The sequence below is a fragment of the Chaetura pelagica genome, unplaced genomic scaffold (assembly GCF_000747805.2).
Source record: "Chaetura pelagica isolate M959 unplaced genomic scaffold, ChaPel_1.0 scaffold638, whole genome shotgun sequence".
NCBI lineage: Eukaryota > Metazoa > Chordata > Aves > Apodiformes > Apodidae > Chaetura > Chaetura pelagica.
The window spans coordinates 766535-788366 of NW_009954298.1; the positions used below are offsets into that span (position 1 = coordinate 766535).

A 21832-nucleotide genomic window follows, 5' to 3' on the forward strand; every position below is an offset into this window, starting at 1 on the left:
CCCTTTGTTCCCTCTGCTGGGAGGTGTCAGTGCCCCCTCTGGGTTGCGTGGACCCGCCTCTCGGTCGTGTCACTCCCCACGGCGTGGTTCGTGTGCTCCCTCCTTGGTCAGCACCCCCAGGGAACCTGCACACCCCCTCCCTTGGGTCGCGTCCCCCCCTTATCGCGGGACGTGCCCTCCCCGCCCCCCCAGCGCGGGACCCACCTTTGTGTCCCCATATCTGCAGGATCTGCTCTGTGTTCTGCTCCAGCAGCCCCCTCGAGGCTCCCAGCGCAGGGAAGGGTGTAGCTGCTCGGCCTCCTTGCCGCGGGCATGAAAACACTCGGGTTGCAGTTCTTCCCACAAGGGAGGCCTTGAGCTGGGCAGCAGCTCTGCTGGCCCGGGTGCCCGGGCTCAGCCCAGCGTCTCCGGGCCTTCTGCGAGACGGGTCTTTCTGTTTCTTCATCCCGTTGGAGGTGGAGATGTTGTGGTCCCACCAGCCGTCGTGCCCCTGTGGCCAGGTGGGGTGCCCCAGAAGGGGAGGAGGCATTCCAAGGCTGTACGTGCTTCCTGGAGCGAGCCATGTGTTCTGAGGGTTGGGCTGTTGTAGTGCTCCCTCATGGTGCGTTTATGTATGATGGAGAGTGAAAACAAAGCAAGGGATGTTAAAGGACTCCTTTAATGCAAGGACAGCCCTTTGCCATGAGAAGAGAACGTGTCCAATGGTACCACAGAATGAATTCAGTACATGAAGTTTTCTACAGATGAGTACGTTTGGAAGGTAGAATAAAACCACTTTCTTCCCAGACCTCAGGTACTTAGCTCGAGCACCTGGCAGTGCCTCCTCTGATGCTCAAGCATGAGGTTATTTTTCTGTTGAGGAGGGTACAGAAGCAATGCTGCTGCTTCGTAGGAATTGCTTTGTATGAAAACTTCTGTTTTCAAACGTTCACAGCAGGTTCTTCTGTCCTAAGAGGAATACACTGCTTGATCTGGGCAAGGTGACTAGTCTGCTGTGCCCCACTCCATTCACAGGCAGCTTTTCCATGAGCTTTTTAAACATTCAGAAGAAAGTCTGTATCCAGGAATTTTCAGAATAAAGTATCAGTTGTTTCAAAAAATACTTACAGAATCTTGTCCCCATTGAGCGCACCAAAGTAAATGAATCAGAAGTCTGTAGACCAAGAGGTCCAGCAAAGGGTGTCGAAAAACGTACAAATAAAGGAAGTTTCTCTGGTTCTGCATATTCATATTTTACAGGCTCTTTCTCTGGTTGCTTTCAAACTTTTCCAAAACGTTGTGGTTTGCCAGAAGTTTGTAAGGGAGAAACTAAGGAGATGAAATGTAGTCCTTCAGTTTATAGCTAATTACTTCCTTACCCAAGAATTCTTTCTGATACAACCATTAATATTTAAAATTCATGTGCTGCAAATTAAAGGAGAGTTAAACGATAGTTTTAGAATGCAGTTACCTATTAGTAATCGTTCTTACAATAGAAAGAATGTAAAGATTTGACCTTCATCTCATTAGAAACAATAATGTTTAAGTTGCACTTTTATATTGTTTGGTTATTTTAAATTGCTTTTCATTATGAAAATGTAATGTTTGTGTAGCAGTGCAAGAGGAGGGGAATGGTTCATGTCTGAGTGCAACTGCATTATAGGACAGATAAAATGAAATATTTCATCTCAGTTTTGTTAAATCTCTCTTACAGGATATGAAATGTGATGCTTTTTTTGCTTTGAGGAGATACTTTACCATTAAAAATGTTCAGTGGCTTAGGTGATATCCTCATCTTGGAATTATGTGTATCTAAGTACATGTGTAAGGACTGGCAGGATTTGTAACCAGCTGAGTGAGGTATAATGAACAGACTTCCAGCAGTTTGATGAGTATTTTGACTGGAAAATGGTTATGGTTGATTACAGTGCATTACAGTGCATTTATCCTGTATTGTAATTAATTCTGAGTTTCAGCTCAGCTGATGTAGAGTTCTAGATGTAGAGTTTGAGAGAGGGTGTGAAACAGAAGGATTGCAGGGCTGTTCCCAGAATGACAGCACTGGTGAGGCTGGTAGGGAAGGAAAGAAAGAGTTTGGGTTTTGAGGGTGGGAATTTCAAGCAAAAATGTCAGAGAAATTGAGACTCTTGCACAGACAGTGACATCAGGGTCCGTGTGGTGAAGCTGGCAGGGTGCAGAGCAGCTGTGGGGCTGGTGGGAACCTCTAGGAGGGGAAGCCTGCTGCTCCTGACCACCCCATCCAGAGGGTCTGGGGTGATGGACCCCAGTGTGTTCTGTCTGTGTTGGTTACACACACCTGGCTTGGGAAATGAAATCAGTAGGGATGTGTGCTTTCCCCAGATAACGTGGCCAGGTAAAGCAGTGAGGACGGAGCACTCTGGGCTGAGGTCCAGCTCACAGGAAAGCCTTTAGAGCTTTTGCAGATGAGGTGCTCTACTTCAAATACAAATCAGACTGTTTCAGTGAACTTTTTCTTTTTAAATTTGAGGTAATATTTCAAATCTACCAAGGTGTTTCCAGAATCAATTTATGTGATAACTGGTGTTTACATTAACTGTGTATAGTGTTCACATCACCTGCCTGGACAGCTTGTGTACATGAATGAATTCTTGCATGGTTTGGGCTATCGATTATGTTTCTCCTTTTGCAATATGAGAAAGGGAAATGTCCTCTGTCCCTGATCTTACATCTTCAAAGTCTGCTTGTGTCCATGCCCTTTGCTGGGCAGACCTTTCTCCAGAGGTTTAGCAGGACTGACCTACTTAGCTCTGCTTGAGTGCTTAAGCTGCTGCATCCTGTTCGCTGGTGGTCGCACTGTGCTCAGCAGCCGTTAGAGGGAGTTGTGCAGTCCTGAATATTTTAAGACACACCTTGAAAATGGAATTTAGCTCCTTCAAAAAGGGAAGTTCAGAGTGGTTGTTCATTGTCATGTCCCCTGCATCCCGTGCTGCTGTGCTCCTGTTCTCCCAATCTTGGCATTTTCTGTTCTGGCAGTGGAAGGGAAGCTGTCTTGTTCTGCAGGGAAAGCAGCTGCATTGCCCAGTGTGCTTGAACCTCTCTCCCTCTCCCCAGATTTCTTCCTCTTGTAGTAAGTAGAGGAATAAAATATTAATTGAAAGTTCTAAGTGTGACTTACTTCTTTTTCTAGATTCTGGAAGTTACAGTCATTCTGGGGGCCAGCAGAGGTACGTGTGGGGTTTTCTACTGTTAGCAATTAAATGTGGAAGATAAAAGGCCATTTAGGACTCCCAGGGTGGTGTTTGAGTCTTTGGGTGTGATACAGTGTCAAGATGGTTTTGGTGAAGAAAGCTTGCTGCCCTGGGCCTTTATGAAAAAGGAAGACAACTTCTGTTCCTGCAGGGAAGACAATGAGCAGATTTAAATTGGAATGACATCTTCTAATAGTAACTTTTGAGATGTCATGAAAAATATTTCTTTATATTCATATGACTGCCTTCAGCTGTTCACTAAGATTTTAGTTGATGATTATACAGGTGTAAAGTTGATGGACCATATAGATGCAAAATTTTCTTTTTCCATTTTGTTTTCCCAATGGAGGGAACTTTTTGTTGAGATCCTCTGATATGTTTGTAATTATGAAATTCAAAAGCCAGGTCACAAAATAGCTGCAAGCTGGGGGGGGGGTGTATTTTAATAATTGAAACAAAACTTCTTCTGTAAGTATGACAATTATGGCTCATGCTGACTGTGCTGATGAAGGTGCTGTGCTATAGCACCAGGTGAGTGTGAGTTTATATCTGTTTGGTGTGAGTTTCAGCACAAGGTTCTTCTCTCAGTACACAAAGCCTTAAAATGGCAGAACAAAGAGTCAGTATAACCTAAAGCTAGTGCAGTTTTTTATTATGTTAGTGTTGAATAGTCCAACAAATAGCAATTTGACAGTAGTTGATTAACATAAAATTAACTGTAATAATATACTGAAAAACTTAAAATGACGTGGTCTCATGTGACAGAGTTTTCTGTGATTTTTGAGTCTGCCAAGTTACAGTAAACCCAACTTTCATGCACTTAAAATGTACACTTGAAACAAAGCAGAAATTGAACTGCTCTTCTGACAGTCAGTTAGGGTAGTCAAGAGTATTGATGCAGTTCTAATGCACCTACAACTGCAGTATTTAGATTGAACACCTATTTTGCAATGAAAAGAAACCAAAAATAACACCAGAAATACCTTTACTTTCCAGCTCCTGTGGAGGGCACTGTAAGCATTTTCTAAATGCAGTTTTCTCTTGCAGCTATTCATCCTATGGCAATCAGGGCAGTCAGAATTATGGACAAGGACAGGTAAGCTGAAAAAAATACCGTGTCTTCCAAAGCAGGTGTTCCTTGAGTAAAAATAATAGTTCCTGGGTGACCGTATCTGGGCCAGGAAGAAGTCCCTTCTCAGCTGTGCTTCGTGTTTGCAGTCATGTCTAGCAGAGGAAAGCTGTAGTTATCTGCTGTGGAAATTACACTTCTTTGGGTATGTTCTTTAAATTGCAGGGGTATTCCAGTTATGGGCAGAGTGGAGACAATTCTTCCTACGGACAGAACTATGGAAGCTATCATGGGAACTATGGACAGAATCAAACAGGTTTGGCTAGCTTGTTACATTCATTGGCAGGAATTAAAAGGTGAATATTTACTAAAAATTTTCTTCCTCAATTTCCAGGTTATGGACAAGATTCCCAGGGGTATGATGATGAATCCAGTTATGAAAACCAGAGTCAGAGCTCATACAACCAGCAGTCCTACAGCAGCCAGGGGCAGCAGAAGGGGTCCTCCAGAGGGTAAGGATGCTGAGAGTAACACTGACTAGTAGTTGTACATTCTACACTAGAGCTGTAGCAGATTTCCTGCTGTCATTGCTAAAAAAAGACAAACATCTGAAAATGCCAATTCTTAAGACATTTTTAATGTCTGAAGGAACTGGAGGTAATGGAAGAGCATTTCTTTATGTGGGAAGTATGGATGCAGTTGTTTTAATGTCAAGCTGTAAGGGAAGATAAACTTTGGAAGAGCGTTTCTTTATGTGGGAAGTATGGATGCAGTTGTTTTAATGTCAAGCTGTAAGGGAAGATAAACTTTGGAAAGTCTTTGGATAGTGACTACAGTGAAGAAAGGTCTTGGCAGATAATATTTTTATTAAAAAAATAGATGGAGTAACTCTCCAGTCACATTCTTTTGTATAAACTTGGAGTACTCTTTATTAACTTCAAGTATGATGCTAGCAAGGACATTATTAACTGTTCTTAGATTTGAAGGCTTCTCTTCTGACGTATGATGCCTTTTTGTGGTGAAAGAGGAAGGGATTCAGAAATATAATTTAAGAATTATCTTTTCTTTTTCCTACTAAGTAGGATTCTCAAAACATCCTGGTTTTATATCCTTATCAATAACTTACATGTGTGCATCCTGCACTCTGATTTAGTTTCAGGAGGATTAATGATAAAACTTTTAAAATATGTTAGAAAATACAACTCAGCTTTCCATAATGATTTATTAAGGCCAGTTCATCATCTAACTTAGAAGCTTCCTGCATACACCCCAGGATTACTGCTTGCATTAGATCTTTATTGAGGATCATGTGAGCTCTTTAAAATACAGACATGTACTAAACTTCATTCTTGTGTCCAAGGTCCAGATATCTTTTGTTTTCTTTTGCAAGCTGATAAAACAGCCTGGACTTCAGCAAACCTGTACTTTGTTTATGGTTTTGTAGTTATAATTCCAAAACAAATTAAACAAGCAAAGTCTTTATCTGTCAGCAGTAGGTGCTGTCACTTGGAGTGTCTTTTTCACATCCCTAAAAAGGCCAGAACATGGTTAAGTTTCATTTTGTTTTGCTTTATTTTCTGAGTGTTTATTGGAGCTACACAAAGGTATGGGACTAGGCAATAATGTGTCTTTTAACTCTGTAGGCATCTAGTGGGGAAAAAATGCAGCAGGGCACAGATTCTCCAACGGGTTGGTTTGGACCGAGAGAATGAAAAGAAAGCACTGAAGGAAAACTTTTCAGTGTATGATTGTAACAAGTAGGGAGAAACTGAGAAATCTAATGACAGGAACTTTGAAGAGCTTGGCCACAAAATTGGCCTCTTGCATCTTAAGGGAGGGAAGGATGGAAATAGTGGGTCCTCTCAGTGATGCTTCCTTCATTGGTGATGTGCAAAGGCTGAAGTGGAGATGACTTTTTTGAAGTGAAGATACTGACAAAAATCTTGGCAAGCTCTTTGCCACTGGGATTATTTATGTTAAAGCTAGGATCTAGGCTAGAACTGGGAGAGAGCAGATTAGATGGTATTTGCATGGACAGGGTATTTTTAGATTGGTTGGACCCAAAGGACCTCATCTCAGAGCATTTTGAAAAGCTGGTGGCAAATTTCTGTAGGCTCTTAGATTTGTTTGTTTGTTTCTCTGAGACATTTTAGTTAGCAAGTAAGATTGACAAAGACTGGAGAGCAGCAAATGTGGTGCCTCATCTTTTGAAAAAAGGATGGAAGCAAGAGGAGCAAAAGAGGAAAGGGTGGCAGAGGACAGTGATTGATTTCAGTTACTGAAAAAACAATACAGTTTAGTCACAACTAAACACCCAGGGGGAAATCAAAGGTATGACTAATAGCCAGTGCTTCCTGGCTGCAGTTTGTTTCTTCTAAATCTATATAGTGTCTTGCTATGAAGGAATGAACCAACTGGAACTGGAACAATCGTTCTCTTGTATATCTAGATTTTCAAAATACTTCTGTTTCTGCCTTGGATGCTGCAGTAGCCTAGGGAAGTGTGGTGTGGGTGAAACTTCTTGTGGGTGCTATGAAGTGATTAGTCAGAAGATTTATGGTTCCCTCTCAGAATGTATGGCTGCATTGAGTGGAAGTATCCTTGATGGGATGTTGGTCAGTGCTTCTGATGACAGTTGATGGGTTGATTTTTGTAGATGGCACTGAAGGAACTGCAGGTATGTTAGAGAACATCACAAGAATTAACAGAATTCTTGGCCAGGTGGTAGAATACCCAGAAAATGATAGGTTGCAGTTCAGTGAAAGTAAAGGTTTTTATTTTAATTTTTTCTGTTTTGAAGGCTGGAAGTATCAGCTGCACAATACAGTATGAACAGGGGTGTCTGTCCTGCAGTTCTGTAGAGGAGGAATTGCTGGTTAGTGGGTCATGGACTGTCAGCCACTCTGATGCTCTGGGAGAGGGGCAAAGCAAGCGCTGTGCTGGGTGTGGAAAAGGCGTGCTGTTCCAAGTCACATTTACAGAGCAAACTGAGGATGTCCTGAACCTGATGGTAACCTACAGTCTCTGCCTGGCCTTTTTGGAAGGCAGGTGTATCCAGCAGAGACCAAACATAGTGTTTTCATATCCATGTGCCAGCATGACTGGGAGGTGGCTGTGACTGGGACATTCCAGATACGTTATGAATGTTCAGCCATGATTTTGCTCTCTCTTCTGTGGATGTTTAGCTATTAATACAAATTCTGTTTGTTTTAAGTGGAAGAGGCTCTTATGAACAAAAGTCAAACTATGGTCAGCACCAAAGCTCTTATGACCAGCAGTCAAACTATGGACAAAACCAAGACTCTTATGACCAGCAGTCAAGCTCCTATGACCAGCAGTCGGGCTATGGCCACCAGGGCTCCTATGACCAGCAGTCGGGCTATGGCCACCAGGGCTCCTATGACCAAAAGTCAGGCTACAACCAGCACCAAAGCTCATATGGCCATTCTCAGCAGTCCTACCAGTCTCAGAAGGGAAGCTATAGTCACAACAGCCAAGGTAAAATCCACAGGTTGAATTCAATGTTGGCTAATAAAATGAAGGAGAAATACTGGGAAATAGTTGGTTTTCCTTTCCACAGACTGTTGATTTGATTAATGGTTAAAGCTCTCTTTCCTTTTTGATATTCTTGGGGGATGTTTTATTTGTTAAGACTTTCAAATCATGCAGAGATGAAAAACTGTTTGTGTCTCAAAATTGTTGCTGTTGCATTTGTTGGAGGCAGTCTCACAGAGCCCATCTCCCTGAATTCTGCAAATTCTACATGGCATTTTCTTCTTAATCTATTTTGAGCCTTCTCCCTGCATGAGGGTGACATATCCTGATCAGTCATGAAGAGCTTTTGCACGTCACATACCAGCTTTATGCTGTGTAGGTGAATTGTGAGATGGAAGGCAACAAGACGCTTAAGATGGACAGGTTTTCAGAAGGTTCACCCAGGCAGCACAGCCCCCACTCCTTGTCCTTGTTCTGCTGTCAGTGATGGTGTCTGCAGCTTGGGAAGGCTGTCTGGAAGTACAGTGAAAAGTGTATTTTGGACAATTTGTGTTTAGTATTTGGGAAGTGGAGTGTCATGGAAGTACAGAGTGTTTGCATGCTGGGCTACCTTGTTGCCCTGGAAGCCCAGGGAGAGAACTGAAACAAAACCAACCTTTGCACTGTTACTCTGTGGTGTAGATAATGTAAGAGAGATTTAGGAGTTGATGCTTTCCAGATGTGAACAACTGACTTGGGGGGTGGGAGGGAGTAGAATGCAGAGTGGGAATTTTCACTGCAGTTTGCAGTCCAGCTTCCTCATGTTTTGTTCTGGTTCACTCCTTCCTGCAGATGATCGTCGTGAAAAGAGTAGGTATGGAGAAGATAATAGAGGATATGGCGGGTCACAGGGAGGAGGTAGAGGGGGATATGACATGGATGGAAGAGGTCATATGTCTGGATATAGGTAAGTGATCTCATCCCAGTGCCTGCAGCTCTTTACTTATTTAGTTCTTATTATTTAGCTGTTTTAAATGTTTGTTTACTATATATCTGTTCCTAATGTGGTTCAGATTTAAATTTCCAAAAATGGAAGGTTTCTAAGATTAAACCTTTTGGCACTTCACAGAAATTAATATTGCCCAGGAAAAGCTTTTAGGCTCAGATAGATGGAGACCAACATTTGATTGTTAGGACAGAGAGCTGTGTTTTATATACATGAGTTGCAATACAAAACCTGCCTGAGCCCATCCCTTGAAATAAGAGATTTTAAAACCTGTAAACATTTGTTTTCAATGACAGGAAAAACAACAGCCAGGAATTGCAAAGTTTTTATAGAATACATAGCTAAGGTAGCTGACATTTTAGCAGGGCATCATTTTTCCTTTACAGTAATAAAACATTAGACCAAGGTTGGCTAATTACCTTTATGCTTTCAAAAGAATTTAGAAGTAATTTAATAATAACATTGATTGGTTTTTACAGTTCTTTTGCAGTGTAAATCTTCCATTAAATTGTAGTTTATGTTATTGGTTCAGTCTAAACATGTTTACGTAGATTTTAAGTACTAATAGTGCTGTTACCTGTGCTGCTGTTGCCTGTGCTGTGAAGAAAATTCATGCACACACTGAATTTTGGGCTTGCAGATGATTTTGTGCATAGGTCTGAGAGCTTGGAACTTTGCTTTAAATGCTGTTGAATTAGGCCAGGTGACATTATTATTTCTTAATAAACTGTCACAGTTGGCTGCCCTCTGGAGACCTCTGTGACATGGCCAGGGTGTTAGGTGCTGATTGAGGTAGGGATATTGAAGTATCCAGTGAGCTTGGAAGTGTTGCTGGTCAACAACCACTGACCTTGTCACAGGCTGCACAGTTCTGGGTCATTGCTAGAACTCGAAGAACTCTAGTTACGCTATGCTGTTTATTTGAACTGATCCAATATAAATAAAATAATTCAGTGGTGTGTTAAGACTTGATAAATATGACCTACCAAGGAATAAAATTTAAAGTTTGCCTGCTCCTGAGGTGGTCTCAAATAGTACTTCATGGCTCGCTGTTCTGGTGATCTAGGTGGTCCCTACCATTCTAATTAGGTGTGCTAACACAATTACCAAAGCATATTAATAATTATAAAACCCCAGAAAACTGTAACATAAAATATAAACTTAACTAGTTCATTTTCAGTTAAAACTGAACAATTTTGTTTTAATTAGTGTTTCAGTGATGATGAAGGCTTTCCATATTTCTGTGATAAAATTGTGTTTTTAAAAAATGGTTTATAGCTGAGCCCTTTCCAATGAGAGGAATGAATGTGAGCTTCAAAAAACATACTTTGGGTAGATTTTATCACTTTGAAACAAACATATCTTTGCAAGAAAATGTAAGATAAATTAATGTCTGTGAAAATAAAGTCTTTTCCCATATTTTTCAAAAATGCAATAAAAATTTTGTTCACACATCCATGCAGATAATAATATTCCAGTGGACTTGGAAGCCAAAAGTAGGAAAAGAGTGGAGGCAAATAGAGAAATGGGGGAAAATTCAGCAAACTGGGAAGTGATTTATGAGGTCTGTCTGTCTCTGTTATGTGATGCAGTCTGTAGTGCACTTTGCAGTGAAACTTTTCTGAAACTACAATGTCAAATATGTTCATTGACTCTTCCTGTATAATTATGACGGAGAATTCTGCTTCTGACGTGTATTTTACCAAAGTCATGCTTATTAGAAAAGTGCAAAAGGTTAAATTAAGTAACAAACTGTATAATCAAGGGGAACATAACTTCTAATAAGGTAAGAAATCATGTTTAGTCCTTTTTGTTTCTTTGGGTTTCCTTTTTTCCTCCCCCCCAGTAGCAGCTTGCGTAGGAATGCCAAGTCTTATCTCCAGGGACTAGGCAGCATTTTCAGTTTTTTACTACTTTCATATTTTTATACTTAGCAATAAATTGTGGAAATACCATAGCCCTCAGGAAAGAATCTTATCTAAAAATCTCTTGCACATAAATATTAGTTCTGCTGTCATAATGTAGGCATCCCTTTTCCCCAAGACCCGTGACATTTGGCTGTGCCAGCCTACCTGCATGCAAGACCTCTCAGCAGTCTGCAAGTGCAAAAACACTGCTCTGGACCCAGTACTTGGGGCAAAATCAGACCTGTGCTTTTAAATTTTGAGAGCTTTCATTTCCATGAGTGACCTTTATAAAAGTTCTTCTGAATGTAGTTGGAAAGGTTAAGGTATGATATCTAGAATTACTTGAATAAGTACTGTAATAGCTGTTTCCAGCACTCATTTTTCTTTTGTACCAGTGCAAAGTCATTCAGCTCTGAGAAGAAAATACCTCTTGAAAAATTACTGCTCAGGTGCCCAAACTGGTGTTATTACGATAGAGAACCATCATTTTCTTACATGTCAGATGTTCACTCTTTAATCTTAGTAAGTCTGGGTTTCAAAATTATTCTTGTGATCTTTTTTTGATGGTCTTGAATTGCACCTTCTGGGATTTTAGTAGAATTTTTCCACCCTTTCATTTTGAAGCTTGAAACATTTATGTTCTCACTAATTTTTATTTTGGTTAAGAAGCAGAATCTTTTCTTTTTTAAAACCCCCAGGAGAAGAGTCTCATCTTTGAGTTCTTTTGGTTAGAAAGCAGGTACTCTGGGTCTGGAAAATGTGGAGTTTTACTCTAAGTTATTCTTCCAACTTTTCTTGTAGATAACTTGCCTTATTGAAGGAGTCCTCATCTGAAAAATAAGAAATTAATTGCTCGTTGTGGTTGTGAGACCACTTTGTTTTGACTAAGCATGTAGGTGGGAAATACAGTAGCAACACACAGCAGGTTTGTTCTCTTTCACCTTGGGAAAGCCAGCCAGGCAGCTTAGGAGCTGTACCTGTGATACTGCCTTTCAGAGCTTGGGGTTTGATGGGAGAAGCTTTGCCTCTGGATCTGCATCCTTGCAGCTTAGGGAAGGGTTGACCATTGCCTTAGGATTTGTGGTAGAAACCCTAACTTTGCTCAGCCTAGTTTGTTTGTTTTGTTTTCCCCTCCTGCAGATTAGAGGCTGATGTGCTATTAACAAAAATTACCTATGAGCTTAATTGCTAGATGAGCTGTTTTGGCTGGGAATTAGCTGACTGTGATACAAAGGCAGCTCAGTGCAAAAGTTTGCTACAGCAGCATGCTGGCTATTCAGAATGAATATTTTGACTTGTACATGCTTGAGCTTAGCCTTATATAGACTATGGAAAAACATGAACAGAGGCATTAAATATAGGCAGCAAAATAAGCCATCTGTCAGTGATTTTACTGGTGCACTAAGCATTCCTCTCTTGTTTATAAAAATACATTCTTACATGAAACTCCCACATGCTTGCTGAGACATTGATGCATGTTGGAGGCTGACATTTGGTTCCTGAATTCTTAGTGCTACCTCTGGCCGTAACTGATCCCTTTTAAAAAGTGTTTCTTGTGTCTGTAGTGTTCAGCTCTCAATGGAACTGTGCCTTTAGTTTAAGGAGTTATTCTGGGCTGAAGTAAGCAGTGTTCAGATGAACTCCATCTTCACTCAAGTAGGTGATGTTTAAATGTATGACTCAGCATCATTCAGAGCAAATGTTGTCACTGTGACTGGTGCCATGTACACATTCTGGCTGCTTGCAGTGCAGTATTTTTTTTGCTGTCTTTGGTGGTGGCATTGCTGAATCTTGGCTACTTGTGGTTCTAACATAGGGTGTGGGAACTCCAGCGGCATCTGGTCACCCATCTATTTGCTCTGTCTGCAGGGCTGGTAAAGCAACAGACTGTGAAACACTGCAGTTGTGTTTTCCACATGTTCTGTGACAACAGTGAGGAAATAATCCAGTTTGGGGCTTGAATTTTGGTCTTGGTGAGGGCTAAATCTGAGACTGGCAGCAGCTACCTGCAGTCAATTTCTGTGTTTGACTTTGCTGCAGCATATCCACGTGCCTCCTGGGGAGCTCAGGAAGCTTTGCCCAGCAGTCTCAGGAAGGTAACACACTGCAGCCTGATCAGTTACATCTGAAATGGGACTTAACAGTCGAGGGGAAGCATGAATCTGTCATCAAAGGTCTCACTCGCTGAATTGATGCAGATTCTGATTGGGTTGGACATGTAAGGCGAGGCAGGAGACAACATGCTGAAGCATACTTGGGAAAAACATATTTCTACAGACATTAACTAAAAAGCTAATTAAGAACTACAGATCACACTTGTTACTGCAGGGTGCAGAATCACTGTATCACAGAATTAGAAATGAGCCATTTGACTGACTTCCTTTACATTTTATATATCCAACTTGTGTCACTTCTCAGAGTTGTGGTGCACACATTTGTGCCCAGCACCTGAGGAAAATGCTCCTCACTTCATTTACAATCCTGGCTGTGTTGATCACAAACATTCTGAATGTTTTTAGATTGGTGGGTATTTCTAATTCATGTCTCTGCTGCTGCATGCCTTCAAATCAGAAAACATGCATGGTCTGGATGATGCAGTTGTGATGAGTTAGGACCATGATCTAGGGCTGGAAAACTTTGGTTACGTTTCCATGGTTGAGGTATTTGCTCTTGTTATTTCTGAGTTAAAATCCTAGAAGAACAGGCATCCTGTTGAAACTGTTGCGTCACAATGAAGCTGTTTTTCTTTAGCTGAAGTGATTTGGAGGTGGCAGAAAAGTATTTACAGTAAATGTTATTATCATAATTGTGTTTTTATCATCAGTCCTTGAAAACAGCCAGCCTTCAGTAAAGACCAGCTCTGATATTGCACATAAAATTCATTAATTTTACCTCTTTAATCACCAGAATTCAGAGAATGCCTCTCTAAATCTAGCTCTGGTAATACCTGTTGAAACTGTATGCCTCACTTCGGAGAGATTTTAATCTCATAAATGTTAAGCAGGCAGCACCTCCCGTTCATGACTTGGCATTTGCTGTAACAGAAAACGGATGGAGTTTCAAGTTACTGCCTAATTGTACTTCCTTGCCTTTTGCTGGGTGCTTGTGTCCCATGTTGGGTCCCTGATGTATTGGTAGATGGATTGAATTAAAACCTGGAGTGACTTCCAGCTGTAAAGCACATTGGTGAGGAGGCTGCCCCTGCCGGCTCACTAGTCCCAGGGTCTGGAGGCAGCTCTGGTCAGGGTTGAACTGGCTTTGAGCTGCTGGGTGTGAAAGCTGTCAGGTGAACCTGCCTCCTGTCCAGGTGGAGCTGTGTCCCCCATGTGAAGGAGGGCAAGCAGGCAGTTGAGACACTTGGTTTATTGGCTTTAAAAAAAAATCCAGTGGTTGTATTTTCCTGAAGGCTTTGAACATCCCATTATATTATGTTCATAACATGGATGCAATTAAAAATGCTGTTGTGAAAAATCCTCCTGGTATGAGCATTTACACTGAGAAGAGTGAGGGTTTATTTTCATGCACATAACTGGAGGCATAACGTTCTGTTTCAAATCCCCTCTTAACCTTTGAAAGTTAATGTGTGTAATCTCTTAACTTGGTCTACATTTTGTGCCACAGGTTTCAGAATGAATGCAATAAAACTTGGCGGCCTCTGCTTTTGAAGCTCACATACACACACCTTCTCTGCAGGGCCACGTACAGTAGGTCCCCACAGACCCTTTCTCAGAGAATGGCTGATACTGCTACTTTGTCCCCCAGATATAAATGCATAATAATGGAGGTTAATTAACTTCAACTCTTCTTACCTTTAGGAAAGTACTGAAGTACTAATTATTCAAAAGTAGCAATTACATCTATTTAATCAATTCAAGCCCATTAACCTTCACAGAAATAATGTTTCTGTTCTAAACCCCAGTTTTTAATAGCAGTCATTTTGGCTTGTGGGATGGGAGAAAGTATTGAAGGAGTGCCATGTGTGTGGGCTGGCTTAAGTATTCCTCAGGGCTCCTCCTCCCCAGGGCAGCACCCTGTGAGATTGTTCACTTCCATGTAAATTAATCTTTGCAGATGAATGGGTAGTGAGGAGAACGTAGAGATGGTGCTTTAGCTGCCCGACAGTAACTCTCAATTTGTGATCAGTTAACTGTAGATTGAGCCTTGGGCTCAGCACATAGAGACTTAAGGAAGAAATCATTTCTTCAATTTTTCCTCTGCAGTGGTGGTGACCGTGGTGGCTTCAAAAATTATGGTGGTAAGTGCTGAGTATCCAAAAATGTTTCAGTGGAAATTCTTTATAAATCTAAAAGCCACCAATATCTTGTTACTATCTAGTAGAAGCATTGTAGCGTTTTGGTGAGGCTGGTGTGTTCATGAGTTTTAATAGCCAAACTTTTAGCAGTAAACTGGATTTCTACTTTGTCAAATTGCATGAAAGAATTTGTGGAGACAGTGACATTCACCGGATTATTTTTTTCTTTCGTTTCTTCTTTTAATTTTTACTACAAATGCTTCTTAGAAAGGTACTAGAGGTTAAAAAAAAAAAAAAGTGGTAAGCTGCTTGGTGATCTGACAAGCAGCAGTTGCAAGACAACACCAGCATAGCAATCAGTGTGGCAACTGCCACGTGCTGCCAGTTAAAGAACACATTAACGTCCTACAGACACTTTCTGTTGAACGTTTTTAATCTAAGTATTCTCTTAAGTCTTTGGTTAATGTTTTAGATCTTAGATGCATTACATGCATACTTTGAATATTTTCTTGTCTCTAAAAAGGTCACTTGAAAATGTTTTGCTAAAAATAGCCTTTTTTAAATTTTTTTTTTTAAAACCTGTTTCATAGGTCAGAGGGATTATGGACCAAGATCAGATGCTGGTAAGAAAATAAACAGCGGGTGGGAGTCGATTGTAGCTCTTAAGTCATTGCTTGTAGAATGTATGTCCAGAAAGATGGACATGGCTGCAATTCCCTTGGCTCCAGAAAAATTTAGCTTAAGCTTGTCTTCCTTGAAAGAAATGTATTTTATTAAAGTGCACATGAATTTTTTGATGTATTTGTATGTAGCAAGTAAGAATTTGCTGATGAACTTTGAAGCTACTTGAGCAAAGCAGCTGCTTTCAGTGCCATAACACTTTGCTAAACTCCTGTTACTTAAAACACACTGCTCTGAAGTGTATGCTCTTGATTTCACACAAGGTGTCCTTGGGATTTAAGGGTTTGCTAGACAGCACAGACCTGAGCTTAAAATGTTGCTTCTGTTGCTACCACAAAAATACATAGTAAATGTGGCTTCTTTTTTCTACAGATTCAGAGTCTGACAACTCTGATAACAACACTATCTTCGTGCAAGGACTTGGAGAAGATGTTTCAACAGATCAAGTGGCAGATTATTTCAAACAAATTGGTATTATAAAGGTATGTGAAATGAGAAATCATTGGTAGAAAGGAAGAGGAGTTGCAGAGCAGTGTATGGGAAATGTACTGGTATCCTTCAAGGCAGATGCACACTCTGGCTCCCCAGCACTTGTAGATAATATTTTTATCTGGGTTCCCAGATGACAGCTCATTTGTGAGCTGGCAGCACTAGCAGCTTTCTGCTAGTGACACTTAGATGGCTTTGTATCTCTTCTTCAGTCTTCATGACCTGAATGCTGGCACTCCATCCACTGTGCTGCCCTCACACTTCAGCCAGCATGCTGCTGGGTTCTGTGGCTTTCTCGTTGCTGCAGTTTAAAGTGGGGGGCTTTCTGCACTTGACCTCAATGTTTGTAAAAACTGGGCCCATCGTTGCCTCATGGAGAACAGACAGTCAGGATCCTTGGGTCTAAAGCATCTATTTCTGGAGGCTGGTGCCAAGAGAATCTTCTTGCTACGGACCCTGAGCTCTTGCAGTTTAAGCTGTGACCTGGCTTTACCATTATTTCTCCTGTACCACCTTTCCTTTCAGACCAACAAAAAGACTGGCAAACCCATGATAAATCTGTATACAGATAAGGATACTGGCAAACCAAAGGGAGAAGCCACAGTGTCTTTTGATGACCCCCCTTCTGCCAAAGCAGCCATTGACTGGTTTGATGGTGGGTGAGAGAGCACCTGCTCTTTTTCTTATTTGTGAATCCAACAGGCAGTGGAAGAAGCAAATCAGTAACTATTTCATGGTGGTTTGTGTGTGCTGGCTTTCTCTGGCATATGGGGAAGAGCAGCTAGTGACTAAGACCAGAACTGTGTCATGAAGCTGTTGGGGTTTGCTGCACAAAGACCATGCCCGTGTTGCTGGCTTGCGGGTGCCTTCTTGTTGGGTGCAGCAGAGCTGTGACCTGTGTTAGCAGCTGGAGGGGTTTTCTTCAGGCTGGATATTGATATTATTGGTCTTGTGGTAGCATTTGTAGATCTGGCAATGGTTATGGCAACCTTGTGCCAAGTGCTTTGTATATATGCACTAAAGAACAAGTTGGGGTTTTTCTTATGGGTTACTGGAGGAAAGGAGCACATCCCAGAAATAGACTGATATATAAAATTCTTCAGACAGATGCAGGAGATGCAGTGATACTCTTTTGTAGCAGTAAACTTGGAAGGAGAAGTGCCTGCTCCTGTGACCTTGTGTGTTCACAGAATTTTAATAATATGGGGCAGAAACAAAAGCACACAGTCTGCTCCTGCTGTGGAATGGCAGTGTGTGCAGCACCTGGCATGGCATGCTATTTGGGGTTTTATTCTTTGCTGAAAAAATGCAAATTTACTTCTGTTTCAGAGGGTAAAGCAAATATAACTATATTAGGCACGTCTGCAGTCTTGATTGTTCTGTGATTAACCTTTTATCTATGAAGAACTGAGACTTTATAATTATAAAGTTCATGTCTTTCCCTTACTTGGGCATGTTTAATTTCTGTGCTGGCTGATGGGCTGTACAGTTGTGTAAATAAGAGATGTACTGCAGCTTCCCTGTGTCTGAAGAGCTTTGTATTCAGTCTGTGTGCAAATCACTTCTGAGCTTCTGTGTCCAGTTCTGGGCCCCTCAGTTCAAGAAGGACAGGGAACTGCTTGAAAGAGTCCAGCACAGAGCTACGAAGATGATGAAGGGAGTGGAACATCTCCCTTATGAGGAAAGGCTGAGGGAGCTGGGTCTCTTTAGCTTGGAGAAAAGGAGACTGAGGGGTGACCTCATCAATGTTTACAAATATGTAAGGGGTGAGTGTCAGGGGGACAGAGTTAGGCTTTTCTCAGTGATGATCAGTGATAGGACAAAGTGTAATGGGTGTAAATTGGAGCACAGGAGGTTCAAGGTGAATATCCGAAAAAAATTTTATACTGTGAGAGTGACAGAGCACTGGAACAGGCTGCCCAGGGAGGTTGTGGAGTCTCCTTCACTGGAGACATTCAAAACCCACCTGGATGAGTTCCTGTGTGATGTACTCTAGGTGACCCTGCTCTGGCAGGGGGGTTGGACTAGATGATCTCTCGAGGTCCCTTCCAGCCCCTAAGATTCTATGATTCTATGATTCTATGAGCTTCCTGCTGTATTGATCTTTCACCTTCTGTCTTTCCACAGGGAAGGAGTTCAATGGCAATGTTATCAAGGTTACTTTTGCAACCAGAAGGCCTGAATTCATGAGAGGAGGTGGAGGTGGTGGACGTCGAGGTGGGTCTAAAATCCATAGAATCCCTGTTTTTTCATATTGAAGTGCTTTTTAAATTATTATTGGCTTATAAAAGAGAAGTATTTGAAACAGTGATTCATCAGAGTATATGGGCCTTTGGTTTTCTGCCATGAAAGGGAGTAATAAGGCTTGAACCAAGTAAACTGAAATCTGTGATGGCTTTTGCACAGCACAGAACTGAGTCTTCCCTTTTGAACTGGGAAGCCTCCAGATCATGACTCAGTGTTGCTTTTAAAGAGATACATAACAATGGTGCTAAGGCTGTACAGCTTCCACAGATACAGGTGTGAATTCCCAGGGATATTTACTTGTTACAGCAAAGCCTTTAGATACTCTGATGTTTCTAGATGGTATTTGACTGCCAGTGACTTAAAGCAGTAATTAAATAGATGTTAATCTCCCTGATTCTCTGCATGATGCAGTTTTGTTAGTAGTCCCCTGGGTTCCCAGTACAGAGGAAACATGCCTTGTGTGGTGACTGGCAACTAACTGTAGTTTTTTAATCAGGCAGTTTTGTAGGCAGATGATAAATGATTCTTCAAAAACTTCAATGGGTAGAAAAGTTCTTGATCTTGATGCAGAAAGCAAGAGCTGTGTTGTTCCTGTGCTTGTGTCAGATGCATCCTGGCACTAACCCGGGCAGATCTTTTTGAAAAATTTTTGTTCTGTGACTAAGTCTGGCCATATATGATTGAAACTATACATTGTTAAATCTTTATGAAATTGTATTAATGCACATAGTGGGCTTGTATTTACCCATTGGCAGTTCAAACAGATGAAGCTGCTTTTTAGTGCGGAAGAGAAGGATTTATAAAAAATAATGTGGTGGAGCAAATTTTTCTGGCCACCATGTGCTGTCCTTGCTTCTTATTTTCCCCCTTTCTGCCTAAGTTATAAATCTGTCACTATGAACATGAGTATTTCAGCTATGCAGAGCTATGTGCAGAACTTCAGGACATTGAATGCTGCTGAGATTTGGAGATGGCTAAAACTTCTGATGTCACTTGCCCAAGTCTTATAGCCATCTTGCAGCTAGTAGCAAATCAGCTGGTGGTAGATGCTGAATTCTGGGGGGGACAGTTTTTTGTCATTGGTTCTACCTGCTGCAGTCAGAGTTGCAGAGGCTTGCCTAGTAGGGATGTACTTACCTTAAACACTCACCCTTTCTTCAGCCTGGAAGGTCTGTCTCTCGGGTTCTGAAGGCAGTGACAGTCCTTAATAAATGTTTCTCATGTGCAGGTCATAGACATTTCCTCTCCTTTATTCTGATTATAATTTCCTCTGCAGGGTCACGAGGTGGATATGGAAGAGGTGGGGGCTTCCAGGGCAGAAGTGGGGAACCCAAAAATGGTGATTGGGTTTGTCCTAACCCGTAAGTGTCATTTGAATTGGGCAGTGGTGATTCATGGATGCCCTCTGGGTTTCTCAGCAGCTAAGCCTGGGGAATCCTTGTCTCTTCAGGTCCTGTGGTAACATGAACTTCGCTCGCCGGAATTCCTGCAACCAGTGTGGTGAGCCCAGACCAGAAGATTCACGTCCATCAGGAGGTGTGTAAGAACAACTAGGTCTCTTCTGAAATGCTGATGATTTTTACAGCTGTTTGAAAGACCTGACTGATGTGTCACTTGGCATCTTCCTGCAGATTTCCGTGGGAGAGGTGGCTATGGAGGAGAGAGAGGGTATCGAGGCCGTGGTGGCAGAGGTGGCGACCGGGGAGGTGGCTATGGTGGTAAAATGGGAGGAAGGTGAGCAGGTCCTTGGCTTTTGCTGGGATGTGGAGCATCAATGTGGAATTGATGGGGACTGTTGGAAGAGAGTGTTGTTTGTGTGCACACAAGCGTGCTATGAAAGTACTAATGACTGACCAAGGCTTCCAGAGAACATCAGCCAGTTTGCCTGTGGAGTGGTTTGTCAGCATTTCTGGGTAGGGCAGAACAGAAGAACTCAAAAGTTGACGTAGAGTTGTTTGACTTAAGGGACTATTTATTTGCTCTAAGATTCCTTACACCTTTTTGTTTCCCTTTCAGAAATGATTTCAGAAATGATCAGCGCAACAGACCGTACTGAGGACACTGTGAATGTTTTGTCTTCTTGACAAGTTTGATAGTGAAATTGCCCGAGTTTTGCCTGCCGCTTCACCCATGGCCTCTTTGGATAGTGGAATTGAGTGGAACTAGATTTTTATTTCGGTGGGAGGGACTGGGTTGTTTTGGGAGGATTTTTTTTAAGCAAGACATTGAAATTTAATCTTGATTTCAACATTTTCCTCTTTTCTTCCCCCTCCCCCCCCCCATACCTTTTCAACAGACCCTAAGAAGGAAAAGGATAAACTGTAAAATATTGCCAAAATATGAAGTGTTTTGTAATACAACAATAAATGCTGATTGTTTTATTTGTGAAATCTTGCTGTTTCACAGTTACTTCAGCTATATGTCAGTTCCTTACCTGCCTTCCTGTGGTGTGACCTGGGCAGTAAATAGGGTCCTGGATGCAGAGATCCTGCTGCTTTCACCCCAGCTCTGTTCAAAAATCATCAGGCTGGTGAGCTGTCCATGCCCTCTGTTGCAGAGTTGCAGGCTTGTCTTCTGCTCCTTTCTTACTTCCCTCTGAGGCTGAAGACCTGTGTTTCCTGCTGCCTGGGCTCTGGTGTGTCCTGCAGCCTTCATGAGGAGCAGCTAGATGGCAGTGTCTTCATGCTGCCACGGAGCGTGTGTCCAGGCCACTATAGCTCCAAAAACAAGGTGGGATGGCTTAAAAAAACCAACAAACTAATTTGCCATATATTGCTGTACCCTGTAGCTGCTGCTTTTGAAGTGTAGGTGATGGCAAACAAGTGGTGTGTGCAGCCCTTCCAGCTTCAAGGTAAGTTGCAGGCCAGGTGCAGTGTACACAGCTTAAGTGTTTGGGATTCAGCACTGCAGCAAAGGTTTGAAGAGAGAAGGAAGGTTAATTACCAGTTACCACTCCTAGGACTTGGTCATCCTATGTGCTGCAGAGGTGGGTGGTGGCACTGCCAGTCTGTTGGTGTCCCCTTCCTCTCCACAAGTCTGTGAGAGAACACCTGGTCATCCATTTCTCCAGTGGGCAAAATACTACAAATGCAAGTTCTCAGGGTCTGCTGTGACAGTCTCTGGAATTGTGCACACAGCTGCACAGCACACATGGCCTCAGAAATGAACAAAAATAGCTTTTGTTCATGTTTGTAGGCAGCTCCCTGTACATTCACGGTTAAGGTAAGTTCAAATCAGCCATTACCCCAGGCTGGCTAAGCTGTGAACAGCTATGATCTGCTTCCTCCACCATTTTTTATGATCTGTCCTCAGATATATTTTCTAAGCAGTGCAGTTTTAGTTTTGGAAATCAGTCCTGTATGGAATGCTGGTGGTTTATTTATAAAAGCACATCCAGCACTTGCCAAGCGCAGCAACAGCCGGAATGGCGGAGCGGAGCTGCGGATGCCAGGGAGGAGGCACGGGAGCACCAGGGAGCTGAAATGCAACAGAAGTAGC

At 42.0% G+C, this 21832-nt stretch overlaps 1 protein-coding gene across 1 annotated transcript; it reads left to right on the plus strand.

The window, feature by feature from the left end:
* Window positions 1-561: 561 nt before the first annotated feature.
* TAF15 (TAF15 RNA polymerase II, TATA box binding protein (TBP)-associated factor, 68kDa) lies at window positions 562-20390 on the plus strand. The gene is given in 16 exon segments (XM_010003823.1): window positions 562-601; window positions 3149-3185; window positions 4257-4305; window positions 4504-4594; window positions 4673-4790; window positions 7493-7776; window positions 8605-8719; window positions 14886-14920; window positions 15508-15540; window positions 15971-16080; window positions 16613-16742; window positions 18215-18304; window positions 19611-19695; window positions 19785-19888; window positions 19966-20068; window positions 20351-20390. Coding segments are annotated over 16 exon segments (1464 nt in total).
* The last annotated feature ends 1442 nt before the right edge of the window (window positions 20391-21832 follow it).